This window comes from Echeneis naucrates, chromosome 6 (genome assembly GCF_900963305.1).
Source record: "Echeneis naucrates chromosome 6, fEcheNa1.1, whole genome shotgun sequence".
Lineage (NCBI taxonomy): Eukaryota > Metazoa > Chordata > Actinopteri > Carangiformes > Echeneidae > Echeneis > Echeneis naucrates.
Window position 1 is genome coordinate 19,277,290 of NC_042516.1, and position 16,122 is coordinate 19,293,411.

At 39.4% G+C, this 16,122-nt stretch overlaps 1 protein-coding gene across 3 annotated transcripts in view; it reads right to left on the bottom strand.

Annotated features, from left to right (window-relative positions):
- Window positions 1–16,122, bottom strand: part of myom3 (myomesin 3) — a 50,813-nt gene that overhangs the window by 14,535 nt on the left and 20,156 nt on the right. For 2 of the 3 annotated variants that reach the window (XM_029504288.1, XM_029504287.1), the window contains exons 8-18: window positions 15,649–15,693; window positions 12,943–13,083; window positions 12,695–12,856; window positions 10,963–11,104; window positions 9,676–9,875; window positions 7,981–8,034; window positions 6,144–6,271; window positions 4,731–4,914; window positions 3,700–3,874; window positions 3,391–3,512; window positions 1,223–1,410 (exon numbers count right to left, since the gene is read on the bottom strand). In XM_029504288.1, the coding sequence (XP_029360148.1) occupies window positions 1,223–1,410; window positions 3,391–3,512; window positions 3,700–3,874; window positions 4,731–4,914; window positions 6,144–6,271; window positions 7,981–8,034; window positions 9,676–9,875; window positions 10,963–11,104; window positions 12,695–12,856; window positions 12,943–13,083; window positions 15,649–15,693 (1,541 nt within the window). The remainder of the gene's footprint in view (window positions 1–1,222; window positions 1,411–3,390; window positions 3,513–3,699; window positions 3,875–4,730; window positions 4,915–6,143; window positions 6,272–7,980; window positions 8,035–9,675; window positions 9,876–10,962; window positions 11,105–12,694; window positions 12,857–12,942; window positions 13,084–15,648; window positions 15,694–16,122) is intronic. The other variant, XM_029504289.1, reaches the window with a different exon arrangement.

Below are 16,122 nucleotides of genomic sequence, written 5' to 3' on the forward strand. Positions count from 1 at the left end.
AAATAAGTTTATAAAATACAATGCAGTTTTAGAATTAGAGCACAATAAATCTGAGTAGTTTCCAACATTACTATCTTGGATAATCAGCTACAATAATCTGCAAGTAGATGAGGCTATCTTTCATGTATGAGGCACTGTTGTGGCTGAAAATGTCAAAAGAAATCTATAATTTATAAAAATGCCAAAATTTGTGAGTATAAATTATACAAATTGTTGTGTTGGTTTGAGAGTTGCAATGCGGTTTTTTATTTATTTTTTTATTTTTTTGCCTCACCTTTAAAACCTTCACACAATGTCAAATTAACAAGCACCTGTAGTCGATATAAAGCAGTTAAAGAATTAGCTTTCCCCCAGGTCTCCGTGGACTTTGCTTGTTGCCTAGTGATACAGACAATGTGGGGGCTGCAGCCAATAATGCCACCATATTAAAGACAGCTGCTAAAATGTAGAAATGACTTTTGTTGCATCCCCAGTAATGTCTAAAAACAAGATTGAATGAAGACATGCCATCATGCATATGAGGCTGTGTTCAGATACTGGGAAAATTTCTTCAAAAACATGTGCACTCTGGCAATGTTGATATTTAGACGGTTTAATGTAATAATATCTTATTTATAATCTTAGCATAATGTGTTAGCATGCTAATGTTTGCTAAAGAGCACACAAAACACCCAAGTATAGTTGGAGTCAAAAGGCAACATCAATAATTTTTCCAGTTATTTCAAAGCAAATTATTGTGCCAATTGAATTTTTGATCTGTCGGAAGCAGTAGATAAAGAGTTAGGGGATAACGTTTCTAAAATTTTTCTTGGGGGGATGTGTATCAAATGTCAAGGTAATCTATCAAAAACTTAAGGCATTTCAACAAAAACCACAAATGTCAAGCTCGTGTTGGCGCTACAGGAAAAGTCAGGGATCACTAAAGTCATGATGATCCATTATTGGGGAGAGAGACAGAGGGAAAGAAAAAAGAAATGTCTGTATAAAATTTTGTTCCAATCCATCTGGTACTTGTCAGGCTACTTCACTAAAAGCCAAAAAGATGGTGGCTTTCCAATATAATTAGATTTCATTCTCTGGAGAACATGAGTGTCTGCCAACAATTTCATGGCAGTCCACTCTAATTATTGATATATTACACCCTGGTCTAAAGAGATGGGCTGACCATTAGACCAAGAAAAACTACAACACCATAACGGTATAATATTAGAGTTTTACTGACCCTAATCTGCCGCTTTTTTACTGGCTTGATGTTGACCTCTCTCCACGTTTCCATGCCCTTTTCCACCTGGTCCAGGTAGTAGCCACGTACAGGGTCACCCCCATTATTGGCAGGGGCCCTCCAGCTCAACACCATTTCTGATCCGGTGCACAGCAGCAGAGCGATAGCAGAGGGAGCTGAGGGAACATCTAAAAGATGCAGAGGGAATTAAAAACAAGATAATAGAAAGCATAAGTAAGAGAGGAGAGATTCTCAGTAGGCAAATCATTTTAATTCAATCTTTATTTATCAGGCAGTCTCGTTTAGATTACAAAATGAGAAACTGAGACACGAGGTGTTAACAATCACACGAATCATAAATTCATATTAGATAATCAAGTTTTAAAGAAAGTTCGCTCTTCAATCTATCTAAACAATGCAGATTATTCGAAGAAGTCAGTTCTGCCAACAGTAGTGCCAACATGAGGAAGGCTAAATAGTTACTGGATTGTGAACTGTAAATCTTAGATTGAAAGATTCAACAGTAAAGTTACAGGATGTTGTGATACTCAGGGTTTAAGTGCTGGATTGTTGACAGGGCAGCTAAAAATCCCCCACAGAATATCTCCAAGACAGGTATAAAGGTTGATTACACAATAGTTTTGGGTTTGTTAGAAGATTAATATCCCATAATTTTCTACAAGAAGCCTGGATTGATTTTGAACGAGTCAATCAATTTTTAAATATAAATTCTGAAAGACGGTCTGCTGCCAAGCCAAAATGCTTTAGTATTTGTGTGACTCAGCAAGAGTTATAAGAGCATTTCAGGTTTTAATGGAAGGATGATCAGAGTTGCTCAAAGAGGTTGAAGTGAAAGTTGGAAGACGGAAGACAAGTCGGGCACGAGGCTGCGGTGATACAATGGTATCATCAGTAAAAAATAATAGACACTGGAGTATTGTTTGGTAACAGCTGCGTTAATTAGGTATAAAGATATACTACTTTATATATACTACTTTACAAGCAAATTTACAGAGCTAAAATATAATACAAAGAAAGTAGGACAATAAAGATGCACACTTGTGTGTTAACTAGTGACTGTGTGATGTTTTCAGAGAGGGGAAATTTGACAGTATCATCAGACAGTAGTTATTAAGGTCAGACACATCACAGACTTTTTGCAGGGCCAGTACTATGGGACTTATCCTTGAAAGTGGCCTTAACCCTGTTAAAAAAAAAAAAAAAAATCAGTTAAAGATATGAGCTAATTGCAGTCAGATCAATTGAGCAATTAGATGAAGAAGCTCAAGGTCAAGATATGCAGCAGTGTTTTAACTTGCTTTAAACAGATGGTAAACATCTGCTCTGCTGAGAAAGTTTGCAGTCAGATAATGCTGAGCCAGGAAAGACTCTCTCTACTGAACAGATATGATAATTGTCTAAAGTTGGATCTGAAGACATTGAATAAAAGACCAGAGTGGAGGGAACAGTGATGAAAACCCTTGACCATGAGCTCATTAATATGACCACATGGTAATTCCAGTGCATATGTGGTGGTATAGTGAAGGTCACATGGTGAAACATATGATGTGAAAAAAATCTGCAATATCAGCAGCAGCTGAGAAGTATTGTAGAAAGTACTCAGAAACAATATCGCAAGCCCTTGCATAGACCAACTTTTTTCTTTGTTAAACTTGATTCAAATGTTTCATCGAAAAATTTTAAGCATTTTCTTTCTGGTAAATCAGAAAATGTGGGGAAGACTCACGATGACAAAAGTTTCCACAAAGTGCTATTTAAAAGCATTTCATTATGCCAACATATTTTTTTTCCCATTTTCTCAGAGAGGGCTCCTGAGGCTATGAAAGAAAATTACAAAACATGAATAAGTCTATTTGGAAACTTTACTTTACATTTCACTGTACACAGAAGGCATGTGGTGCGAAATGCTTAAGTAGGTATTCCCTTCAGGTACAGAGGAAAGAAAGGGGAATGACAATAGTTTAAAAAACCTTGAAGAAAAATTCCACATTTCAACACTTTATTTGGCCTCTGCAAGAGACACTGTGTGATGCTCTGTTTGTAAACTCATCAAATGATTAAAAAGCCACTGATACTTTGGTTGTGTCCCAAAAGACAATAAAATTTTACGTCCACTACTTTGTGTATTGGCTGGAAGCTGCACTTACGAATGGCAGATTTGACGAGGATGGGGGCTGACTCCTCTGAGTAGCTGCTGTTTCCTGCTCGGCTCACAGACTTCACCCGAAACACATATTCTTTCCGAGTCTTGAGACCATGCACAATAAATCTGAGTGGGAGAGGCAAAGTTTAGGCAGAGTGAAAGTTTATATCTGAAATATTTTTTCATGCGGAGATGATCCATCATGAAACACTTTCAAACTGTCATTTAGAGAATAAAGACAAAAGTACTAACGATTCTACCTGAAGCCAACCAGAAATAAAACAAACACTTCAAAACTCAAATAAATCGTTGCCTGGTATCGGTGATAGGCTTGTTATTGACAGTCTTCCAGTCTTGTTTGCCAGCTTCACTGTAGTACAGGTAGTAGCCCAGAATGTCCTCTTTTTCTCTGGGCGCCTGCCACTGGAGCAACACTGAGGTATCTGTGTCTCTGATGCCGATCACGGAGTGAGGAGGAGCTGGCACAGCTGATGGGAATCATATCAAAACCGTCAGCTAAAACTAGGAAAACTCAAATCATCAAGATTAAAATGACCATCACATAGGATTCATTCAATCTTGGAAAAGTCATTTAGTACTTTATAATGTGACCAAGTGATGAGATGCGTTGAAGGCCTGGTCCAGTTAGAAAATGTTCCTAAAGCTGATTTGCACACTGAGCTGGACACTATAGACTCTTGCAGCACGGATATTTTTAAATACTCAAACAAGCCTTAGAGATATCCTTTGGCTTGTTTGACCTTTAATGCTTTGGTAGAACTAGTTTTTGGCAATGTCACAAAATACAAATTGCCACGAGTTGTAAAACTTTGGAATACACTGTCCAATTAATTTTAATGGGAAAGTATGTCCAAACCCATGACCATATTTTAGTTAGAAAGACAGAATATTAACATAACTTTGTGTCTGTTCATAAAAACCTCCACAAGATACCATTAAATAAGCCTTAAATTGCATTTAGTGTTGGATTTTGGGTTGTTGGTTTGACAAAGCAATCACTGTAATGATGATGAACATAAAAACCATAATCTAATTATGCTGTCATTCTAAATGTCAGTTAAAATATTGATGAGGTGTGAAAAATGAAATATACTACCATGACATTCACAACACATAAAGAAAACTTTTGGTCCAAATTGTTATCCATATTCAAACAGCAATGGTTAACACTAGCAAACAGATGATCAGACCTCAACAAAAACCTACAGTACAGTACAGGAGGAAGACAGTGAACCAGGAAGTGGTTTTTCAAAATCAGTGACCTTTCTGAAAGGTTGGGTCATAAATGAACCGAGGTAAATGACATGGCACAATCTATCTCACCTTGTGGCTCTCCCAAGGAGATTGGCCCGCTTGGCTCAGAGGGGTCACTGACACCGTACTTGTTGATTGAACGCACTCTGAAGCAGTACTGCTTGCCCTTGACCAGGTCAAACACAGGGAACCTTGGAGAATTTACCACCATGTCTAGGCTGGCCAGCTCCCAGCTGCTCTTCCCTGCCAGAGACTGATCCAAAAACACAAATATGATTTCAAAAGAACCATCAACCACAGGGACATGTTTGTTACACGGTATCCTTCAAATATACTGGAGAATTTCAATTGTGCAAGACTGCAGGACTGCCTAACCTGCCAAATGTGCTTTAAAGTCACTGAATTCATTTAACTGCCAATTTTCAGGTTTTGGAGAAAAATATTGAAAGTAAAGACAAGGGAGGACAAAGTGGATTAAAGATTGGTAGTTTTGGGAGATAAACTTTAAGGATGAAATGTCAGCAGATCACCAGACACAAAAAGACAGAAAAGTTGAACACAGAGAAAGAAACAGAGGACACACACGCCATGATACAGTCAGCAAATGGACATGAAGCCATGTGCTTTTTATATTCTCTTCTTTCCTAGTTGAACTCCCTATTCGAGGAAAAAACCTTACAATAGAACACAACTTGGAAAAGAGATCAGTGATTATCAAGTGCTTGCTCAAGGGTGAAAAGGATATTTGAATTTTCCCTTCATTATATAAGCAGAAGTAAAGCAGAAGACTTGGCAATTTCAGATGCCTTTGACAGATTTGACAGTTTTATTACTTCAGTAACTTATAAAAGTCCAATAAAAATCTATTTCCTGTAGCAGTTTTCTGATTATTGGCGCTAGAAGCTGTTGTTTCTCTGGTTGATATTAGAGGGCTGCGGCCCTTTATTGTTGTAAGGAATAGGTCATTCCCCATGCTTTGGTATGGTGGAAGAAAACTTTTGTTTGGTTTTTGAGACTGAATTCGTTCATTGACTTAAATCACTGGGGTTTAGATTTGGCACATTTATTCTCCAATCATCAGTTTTTTCACCTCGGAAAAAAACAAAAACAAAAACAAAGTGAAGAAGCAAGAAAGGGCCTAATGTCAAAACTCCAGGCCAGCCTGCAGTTCTTGGTTAATTTTAGGATATAACTTTGGCCGCATATAATTCTTTTGTCATTTCCTCCATTTCCCTACTGTTCAGGGAAAAAATGATTGGTGTTGCTTGAGCAGCTAATTACATGCTAATTTCACCAAGAGCCCAAAGAGTTTCCATGAATGCACCAGCAAAAAAGGAGCTTTCAAGACATCATTACCATTCAACGTGATTATGGTTTAGTTCAGGGGCTTTGGGATAACTGTACTCAACATATTCAAATTCAGTGGAATAGGAGCATTTGTGTATGCGAAGTGTTTGTAGATGTGTGGGAGTAAAGACTGACCCGCTCCACGTAGAAGGTGAGCGGCTCCCTGCCTCGGGGTTCAGGCTCGGTCCAGCTCAGCACCACGTAGGTGTCACTCACCTTGCAGGCGTGCACATTTGTGGGAGGGAAAGGAGCTTTGACATGACCTGCAGCACAAAAAGGAGGATGGAGGACGAGGAGGAGGAGGACAAAGACAACAAAGAGAAAAGCTGAGTCAAAATGAAAGAAAAGGCATTTTCCTCTGTTTGGCATCGGGAATTTATTATACTTTGAATATAGCATAGGTAAAAGCATCGGGTGGGTGGTTAATTCACTGCCATAATTACAACCCTTGGCATAATACAGAAGTACACAACACAACATATAGCAGGAATGCAGGAGTCAACACACACTCAGTGTCACTCCAAGTCAGTCCAGGACAAAGGAAGGACCAGTCTGAAAACCAAAACTTTTGTGTTTCACTGTTCAGGTCATAACTCTCCGTCTGTATTCCCTGAAGAATTTACCTAAGCTACAGTATGGATCAGACAGAAACTCAGCAACGAAGGACAGAGGAGTGAAATAAGAGACCCCACTCTAGTGAAGCCTGAACTCCTGTGTGTTTGTGTGAATGTACTCTCTAAGAATTGATGCATTTTTCATTGTGGATATATTCAAGGCCAGAACATAAGAACACATCTTTCTCATGAGACAGGTGTGTAGGAGAAGGATGAATGGATCCACTGTAGCACACAAAACCTAGCACATTGTGTAGTTTTCAATGATAACTTTATTTGTGATGCTTTGGTGTTAGACCTTCTGGAGTGACAGTCGAGTAAGGACAGGACCTCCAAACACAAAGTTGTTTTTCTTTTGATTCACACAAAAAAATACTGGATTTTTTGTTTCAACCTGTTGTTTTGATTTTCCCAACTAATGCTGTGTTTCATCTTGTTATTTTATACCAGATAGACAGAGAAGACATGCACTTCAGAAGTGCTGGTAGACTTAAACCTAATGGGTGTTTCCATCTTTTTCCAGTAAATTGGTTTTGGGGTTAGGGTCAGTTAATGTGAAATACAAATTCCCTAAATTGAAAAGGTATTCCTTCAATGAAATAACTACTAAAATACACAACTTAACGCCAACACAAGTTCAGCCTTGGAGCAAATATTTTGTAGTGGCAAAGTCTAGAGATACCTACAGATGAATGCAGCTACTCAACCAACTGAATTTCCAAAATCAGGAGTGAAAAGGCATCAAAAATGTAAACAACCTGATATTTGGACAATTGTTACCAATAATTGAATCCCTAGAGTTCAAGCTAGCTTTGAAAACGCGACTTTATGAGCACACAGTGTTGTGTATGTGTGAGAGATGGAGACTAACCGTGTACAATCATTTCAGTGTCACTCAGCATTCTGCTTTCTGTCTTTTGATCAATATAGACGCTGAACATGCATGCAGGCTTTCTCTTTCGCCGCAAACACATATGAATGCACTACCTATAATACAATTTTTTTTTGTTGCCTTCTTAAAAAGATTCCTATTCTTTTATCTCTCTCTGTCTATGAATCTCACTGCCAAGGTTATGAGCCCTCTTCACAGGCATTCACACTACGTCAGGCCATTATGTGCATTTACCCAGACACCACCAGGGACACATCGTTCTTTTCACTTCTGTAAACGGCCTCAGCCATACAATTACTCCAGTTCATAGTTAAATATAATATGAAGATACATTAAGCTTTGAGCCTGAGGCAACTTACAGATGAGGAGGTGGCCCCCTCTGAATTCTGTATCAGGGATGACAATGTTTAAATGGCACATTTTTATGGCAAAATTATGCACTGAAATAAAAATACAACTTTCTCACCTTCCAGTTCATCTTTTGTAATGGTGATGGTCTGGCCTCTATCAAGTTTGACCACTGAGAAATGAGAAAAGAGAGCAAGTGATAGGTTGGGGGGTGGGGGTACCAGGGTAATAAAGTCATATGAGAGCCCATGATAAGACTATTAGTGCTAATGTTAGAGGAGCAGCCACTGCTAAGACAGCCAAAAGCCAGACACAAAAATATATGAGAGAATGACATGGAAGGAGGAGAGCAGCCCGAAGGCAAGTCTGTCTGTCCTTCATCGGTGTTTAATGATCCACAGCATCTGACCAAAGCCCATCTGTCCTCCCAGTTACACACACTCACACACACTGACTCCCAAACACTGAGTTATCTACAATTCACTGGCTTGTTCTCATCCCTTCATTGAATAAAATATTTAACAAAAGAAATCTCATAAGAAACCAAGTGGCCCACTCTTAGTACACATTAAGAAGCTGTTGCAGAAATGACAGCAAAAACCTGGGACTTCATACAGTGAGATCTGCAGGTATCCACCTGTTCTCTCTGGTAGACCAGGTGTAACAAAAAATCTGAAGAGCTGAACTGAGTAGGTAACAAACTGCTGCATCTCTTTGTAGCAGGAGATAAGTGACAAATTAAAATCAAAGCATAATGAATGCATATTCTCGTCTGTAGGACATGGAGTCACTGAATGGTTTCATGAGCATGAAATTTATGTGAATCAGACACGATGATCCCACTGAATATCTGGATGAAAGAATTTCAAACGATTGTGTTCTTCCTTCTGATTAGTGCCAAAAACCTATAGACGTCATGCAAATGTAAAACCTCCACAGATTAAATACTCATTATAAAAAGATCTAGTATTCAGTTTGAGGTATTTTGTCAACAGTGGTGTTGTGGAGGTTTATGGGGAAAAGCTTTTTGGGTCACAGGGGATATTTTTTTCATTCCAAAAACAACATTACATACAATAATTTCCGCTGGTGAATGTGGAGATGGTGGCATCGCAGTATAATTTCTGTTAGAAATACATCAAATACGAATTATATTGAAGAGGAATTCAACATTCAAGTAGGCTGTGAATGGTGGTTATCCAGGGTAAACCCAGAGCAGAACAGTCACACTGATGCAGCAGACACAGATCCAGAACAAACACACACATGCATGTAAATGAACCAATTGTGCTACTGCTCAGTGAAGTTCCCCTTTAAACTCTTGCTTTTAATAAATGAACCATGAGCTATAAATATCACAATACACGGAGTGGATGGTGACACATTAATTGGGCAATGTGGGGGCGAATGCCATCACAGAGGGGAAACACTGTTCTTTGATGGCACAGTGTTTATATATCCTAATGAGCTCGTGAAGAAATTACTTATTAGGACGTATATCGACAAGTGGTCCCCTAATATTCTGCATCGTTTTAAATCACAAACTGATGAGAAATACAGAATCACAGTCTTTTCCAGAGCTTTTCACACTGGTTGATAACGTCGCCATGGTTACCATAGCGGATGGACAACTTGCATGATAAGTAGATTTGATGGTGGTGTTGCCTTTTCCTACATTTAAAATAAAATCACATCAATCTGTCTTGATTTAGCACCACAAAGCAGCTGGACCAAATGGGTTATGTTGGGTTGAGTTTCCTGCTGTCATTTTGTTTTTATTCATATGAATAAATGAAGTTCTGTACTGTGTTACCCATGGTCCTGTTGTGTTCCAAGGGGTCTGCAGTGAGTACGGGCTCTGTGGCCTTGGATGGGCGTCCAGCTCCAGCCTTGTTAACAGCACAAACTCTGAACTGGTACAGAGTTCCTTCCTTCAGCCCAAATACAGGGTAGTGGCACATCTTCTGAATATGTGCATTGCAGCGTACCCACTCACCCTGACCTACGTCATATCTGAGAAAAAGAGCAGAGATAAATTGATTCTAAAAAAGCAAAATTTATGCAACAATTAAAAAAAAAACAAACAAAAAAATGCCCAAAAATATAAAGAATCAAATGTGTGATGTTCAAATCACTTTGTGTGCAGTCTGCAGGGTACAACATTATAAAACCAATTGTAAAACATTTTAGCCTGCACAAGAGCACATCAAAGTCAGTCAATACCCCACCAAGGCCTATTATTGTGACCAGAGACCATCATGTGATAATAATGGGCCTCCCAACACAGTAAAAACTGATTTTTAAAATAGACTGCAAGCTCAGATTATACATCAATAACAAATTGTTGCCACTTGCAGTAAACAAAGACAAAACAGAGTGCAGTTTTCTAACCGTAAGGGTTGCTAGGGAACTGGGAGGTACGTTATACTTTTCTTTTCCCATCCAATAACCAATAACATTCAGCAGGGTATGTTCTACAATTTGGAAAGAGAATGTACAAGAGCAAACACAAAAACATAAAGAAATAAGCACAACTAAAAAGCATTTAACAAAACCACACACAGGAAAATGTCGAAATGAACACCGACACTTACAGAAATGCAAACATGCTTTCTCCTGCTCTTTCAATGCATTCATTTGAACACACACAAACATACACAGGCATACCGGATGACCCAGACTGATTGGTGTTGGTGATAAGTGGGGCGCCTGTTCTCCTGTGGGAATCTTTGAATCTGCTGTTAACATTGTGTTGAGGTCTGATAATTACCATGTGTACCATCCATCTCATGTGAACTCTGCCAAATGGATGTTACACCTCTGCTGGTCGTCACCATTGCCATTTGTTATCTGCCCCAATCCAATTTCTTCACCAGGAGGACACAGAGCAAGTTGAGCTTCACCACTACAGTCTGAGTGTAGGTCTATTCTTCACTTGCAATAAGAATAGGAAGTAATGCTAAGAAGAGAATTTAAACTTTGTAGAACTAAGTGACTAAATGGGCTTCGTGTCTACAATATTTTTCAAGTATGATTTCCAAGGTCAACAAATCAACATTTTGTCTTTGTTGTCATTTTGTTTCACCAGGCTAATACACACCTTTCCACATAATAACCCTCTACAGGTGAAGCGCCATCAGCGCTCGGTGGCTGCCAGGTAAGGAAGACGTAGTCTTTATTGACGTCAGATACCTGGACTGAAAGAGGGGAAGCAGGACCTCCCACCACGACAGCTGCAGCATCTGAGGACAAATTGGACACACTCTACTAGAGAATGGACAAGGTAATCAAATAGCTGGAAAAAAAGATTCTCAAATAACATTATTTCGGTCAGAGGTCAAGGTGATGACACAAGGTGCAACCATGCCATCAATAATGATTCCGCAAACACGATACTGTGGCTGTGGAAAATACAATTCATACTTTTGTGTGCACTGGTATTACACTAACGCAAATACACATGCCAAGCATTCCTGTCGAGCACGTGTCATGTGTTTACATGAATTCAGACTCATGTGTCAGAATATATATATAATAAATCTGTTTCTTTTGGGGGGCAAACTACAGTATTCTGTCCATATCAATTCATATTTTTATTCAAAACATGGTTATTTTTAGTCTGTTTAATATTTTTTTTCCTGTTTGGCCCACGACCTAATGTGTGCTCTGAATTTTGGCCCCTTGTGCGACTGAGTTTGAGACACCTACTGCCTCCTAGATGCACCGCAACTTTTGGTGAGTGGAGTTGGAGTTTTGGTGTATTTGCATGCTGAAAACAATGTGCGATGCTGCAGAACAGCTTGATTGATGGTGCAATTTCCCCTTTTGAGTCAGGGTAGTTTGCTGACAGGAAATTAAAGCAGACCCCAAAGCTGATGAATACAAGAAGTGTTTTGAATGCAGGTCTCAGCCAAGATACAATGTATCTACTGTATCTACCTTCGAACATCAACCAGTGATTCTATCCTTTGGTTCAAGATTGCTTCAAGGCCCCTTTTACAGCATTCGTCAGAATTTTTTAAATGCCAGAAATATAATTTCTGAGTGAAGCAGGGGGCTTTTCATTTCTGATATCTTCTGACATAATTTTAATTTATGTCTTTCTGACATAAATATAATTCAATCAAATAAATTGGCATGAATTTTCTAACATAGTTCAAATAGTTTTATATACACAGAAATATAAGGCATTGATGTCTTGGAGTCTCTGTTATTTGTGTGAAATTTTTTATTTGTGAAAAAATATGCTGATAAACTGTCACTTTGTCCCACTCAACTGCCAATTTGGTAAATTTTGTTACTTGTCGAAAAAGCCTGCTTCCCATTTCCTTCTGTTCTCAGTTGTTATGTTAGCCAAGGTGAAAGGAAGCTGGCTTTATTTTTGCAGTAAAGGTAACATTCAGCAAAAATGCGCATGACCGTATTTTTCTGGATGTTGAATTTTTCCATTGAATTCTGTTAAAAACTATTTTAACACAGGGCCATCTTACAAGCCTTTCACAGTGCTTTCAAAGGCTGGTGTTTGCTCAGGTGCCATGTGACCCGTGAAGCCTCGATCCACAAGATAACTCAGCGACCTCCTGCTGATAGAGAGACCTTATGATGCATTTGAAGGTTCGAGAAAATAAATAAACCATGTATTAAGAATGTTTGGCAAATTAGGCTTCTACTTCCAAGGTTCAAAACTCAACCTTTTCCCTGAACATTGTGCGTTAAACTAGTAGCAATAATAGCCTCTCTTTGTAATCAGGATTCTTAAATATGGATTCTAAAATTTTTTTTATAATCAGAATGAGTCACAAAGTGGCAATGAATTTGTTTAAAAACCTCACCTTTGATGTAGACAAAAGCACTGTGTTCCACGGATGCATCCCAGGTCTTTAGCTGCGCAGTGTAAACACCTTCATGTTCCTTGTGTGCAGCCTTTAAAGTGATGGAGGCCTTATTGCTGGTTGTCTTTATGTCCACATTGCTGGATTGATGTAGCTCTACACCTGAAAAATTAAGAAAAATAAACCTACAGGATCTGCTTGTATAGGCAAAATAATATCTCAGGTGATGTCATTTTTATAATACTTACCATCTCTGAACCAGCTGATGTCCTGCTGGAAAGGCAGCAGAGCCGAGGTGAAGGTACACTGCAGGGTAAGGCTGTCACCTTCTTTAACCCATGTTGGGGGGAAGGAGGTGTCAAACTGGGCCTCCTGTTTAAGTTTCCAGGCTTGAAGAAAGCAAAGTAAGAGGAAGAGGACAAAATGGTATGTGAAGGAAGAAAGATTATATAGAATTAGAAGAAAAAAATATCTGCTACATGGGAGGAAAACTGGACGAGACTAAAAGGGAAGGACGTGGGCGTTAAGACAGAAAAGAAGCATCAATATATTGTACACATATTCACTTTTCTCACTGGTACAGGGTTGAGATAAAAGTCAGAACAAAGTTAGACCACACCAGACAGAACAGGAGTGGACCAAAAAATATTCCTGGTGAGAATTATATAGCCAACATCCAGCCAAAATATCGCTGGGTGTTGCACTGAAAAACTGAGCAGACCTACTTTGGATCACTACAGAGGCAAGAAACATGACAGACAATGAGGAAAAGAATCAGAAAGCAGAGGATGTGCAGGAGCTAAGTGGCAAGCAGGAAGCAGTATACTGTTACCTGATTGTAGAAAAAGAGAGCTCCAGAGAGAGTTCCATCATCATTTCCAAAGTTCTGTCAACCACCGAAAACAAAAACAAACCCAAAGCAAAACTCTGATGTCTCTATACCATCAAGTAGCTTTGTACTGTGACATCAGGTTCTTATTGTTCTCTGAAAGCTGGCAGAAACAAGCTCTTCCTTACTAAATTTCTTTCACTAGTAACAGGAAGTGAAACTGAACAAATCACAGGTGCTTAATTAACTAAAAGAGACCATCTTACTGGCAGAGCCGTAATTGACAAAGACTATCTCTACTCTACCTCACCCCACAGAGACAAAGGACAGTCAGGAGAAGGATCCACCTCATGAAGGAAATAGAAAACAACAAAAAAGCTCAAGATGGGATTTTTTTTTAAGTCAATAATTCCTGACAAGTCTGTGTTTCTGCTACTATTCTCTTACTTGTCAGAGCATGGAAACAAATACAGTCTCAAAGTGACAGATATATGTGTGCCATGAGGTTTTGTCACATCCAGTCCTCAGGGATAACTCTGAGTGACATTTTCCTTATAATGATCCAGTTCTGCTAAGCAGGCCAGACTATTGCAGAAGATCTTTTATTTTCCATTGTTCAAATGCTCAAACTCCTTCCCTCAGGGCAATGGTGATCATGATACATTTGTCACACTTGTGCTTTTGTTTGGGTGATTAATCTGGGAAATATGATCTGCCCCACATGAGATCAGTCATATCATTTAATAAATCTCATTTTCAACTGCTCATCCATCAGGGTCACTGGGGTGCTGGACTCAATCTGAGCTGGCACCTCGGGCGAAGGTGGGGTACACCCTGGATAGGTGGTTTGTTTATTGCAGGGCTGGCATAAAGAGACGTACAGAGACAAACAGCCATTCACACTGACCTCTGGGCAATTCAGAGTCACTAATTAACCTAGATGTGCACGTCTTTGGGCTGTGGGAGGAAACTGGAGTGCCCAGAGGAAACCCACGTAGTCATAAGTAGAGCATGCAAAGGCACCAGGACTAGAAATCGAAGCCACAACTTTCTTACTGTGGGGCAACAGCCCTAACCACCATGCCACCATACCGGCTCACTCATACAAGCGGCATAAAAAAGCTCATCTTCTCACCAAGTGGGCACTGATTCCATTATATGTTGAGAAGGTTTTATTCCAAATGAATGAGTGTGTGGGGAGTGTGCTGGCTGGCATCTACATGTGTAGTTGGAAAATGTGGGTGTCCATTTAATCAGGGCTATAAAACAACAACAACAAAATAAACTTTACAATATAAAAAATATGCACATTTGAAACAGATGCAGGTAGGCTGCTCTCTCCAGTCATAATACTCTTAATACAATACAGCTCAACAGCACCTCAACTAATTTGGAAGAGGAGCTATGCCATGGAAAACTTAAAGTAATCAATTCAATTTTAAAATCTATTCTAAAAAGGCACTGGCAGCCTGTGTAGAGAGGATGAAAAAGGGTGACATCGTCACTTCTCTTCTTCTACTCATCATCTGTAGTGAAATGCCTGGCAGCAGAGCTCTAAACAATCGGGACATGATCAATAGAGTTTCGTGTGAGACAAGACTGTTGCCATAATCCAGCGGTAATTAGTACATTTCAATGTCCAAATGTCGTTTTAATAGTTATTTCCAAGAAGAATAGCAGCATAGCTCCAGGAGGGCTTTGAGAGGTAAGTCTGATCAGATATGGATGACGTCTGGCTGAAACGCCCTGCTCCCTAAACATTATGGGTGCTATGCTAGGCCAAAGAATCTCACAACCAATATGAGCTGCACTGCAGCTACGAGCAAAACGGAACAAATCCTTTGCTTCTGCTACTGATGTACCATAAGTGCACCTATCTGTGCATGTCAACACTGGGGCTAAAAAAAACAAAAAAAGAGCTGTAATAATCTTACATTTGTACAGACACCCACAAAGAAGGACAAACTTCATCCACATATCTTTCTATCCCCATGTTTCTATGTGGTGCCGCAGTCTTCAAAGCCACCCAGCCCACCCTTATCTAGTGGTGGAGGGAAAAACTTCAAAGGGTGGCAGAGAAAAATGAAAGGGGACACTTTTCATTAGGACTTGGAACGAAACTTACCCCGGGTCTGCCAACACTCTGAACCAGTCACGGCTCCTTGATACGCTGAATCGCAGAGCAGCAGAGCACGACAGATGGGACAGAGGCAGGGAGGGTCAGAGATGGAGACAAAAACAGTGAGTGATATTATGAAACTGAAGGAGAAAGAGATGAGACAGAGAGGAGACAAATCAAATAGTGATGTCACATTTATGCAAGTCGCATCTAATACGCCCTTTAATCTTTTTTTTTAACAACCAAAAAAGCCTGTGAAATATAGATGACACTGAGAAGCCTTGAAGTGTCTCATTAAAGCCCAGAGCACCAAACTTTACTGCCTGGAACAGAGCACAATCAAGGAAGGGTGGGTCATTTAATAGGTGTCCCCTCCCCCCCAAAAAAATAAGAAAAGAAAAAAGGAAGAAAGATGGCCACTGTTCAATTTATTAGTTACCGCTACACCCAGTGTCCTTGTTGTAATTTATAATGCATGAG